The sequence below is a fragment of the Exserohilum turcica genome (assembly GCF_000359705.1).
Source record: "Exserohilum turcica Et28A unplaced genomic scaffold SETTUscaffold_5, whole genome shotgun sequence".
Classification (NCBI taxonomy): domain Eukaryota; kingdom Fungi; phylum Ascomycota; class Dothideomycetes; order Pleosporales; family Pleosporaceae; genus Exserohilum; species Exserohilum turcicum.
In genome coordinates, this window is record NW_007360266.1 from 368,923 (window position 1) to 369,651 (window position 729).

The 729-nt window shown below is 50.8% G+C and overlaps 1 protein-coding gene across 1 annotated transcript; it reads left to right on the top strand.

Moving 5' to 3' along the window:
• Positions 1 to 308: 308 nt before the first annotated feature.
• SETTUDRAFT_21830 (uncharacterized protein) lies at positions 309 to 717 on the top strand (the record flags this gene model as incomplete). Its single annotated transcript, XM_008030526.1, has 2 exons — positions 309 to 465; positions 592 to 717. Coding segments are annotated over 2 exons (283 nt in total), but the record flags the coding sequence as incomplete, so codon positions are not given.
• Between the last annotated feature and the right edge of the window lie 12 nt (positions 718 to 729).

Here is a 729-nt window from a genome sequence, read left to right on the forward strand (position 1 = left end):
TGTCATACATTGTGTAATGTTATTTTTGGGGCAAGGGCCAGAACGGCTGGATCCGAGATATGTTCGGTTAGACGAAGGATGCCAAATCCTGTTTTGATATCTACTCTGGTGGTCGTAGAGCTGTGATATAAGATATGTGCAGAGTCTTGTCTCTCATTTTCACTCGACAACAGACAGACAGACGGGACATATCTTATTCCTTTACTTAGCAATCGAACTACTCTTGATTACCGGGGACACAAAACCCTCGTATCCAACGATATTTCAACCTACTTACTTGTTTACTCGCTGCTTTCAAAGCATCAACAATGCGCTTCTCACACCTCGGCGTCTTCGCCCTCGCCACCGGCCTCTCCCTCAGCACACCCGTTTCCGTATCCCACTCGCCGCGCGCAGCAGACTCGACCGTAGAAAGCCTTTTGACGCAACTATTTGCCACGGTTCAAGTCTACACGGGCGCAATAAGTATGTGTTTCCCTAACTTGCATCATACCTCACCTTACCCTACCTTGCACACCCTCACTTCCATGCTCCGATAAACAGCCCCAGTAAGAACATGCAAGGACCTAACAAAAAGACACCAATATACAGACGCCACACTCGCGCCCCTCTCCCCCACCTCACCGGCATCGCAAAAAGCCCTCGCCGTCCCCAGGATCGGCGCCGAAATCTCAAAAATCACAGCGGCTGTACTCGGAACCGCGCACGAGATACAGAGTCTCGCGCCGC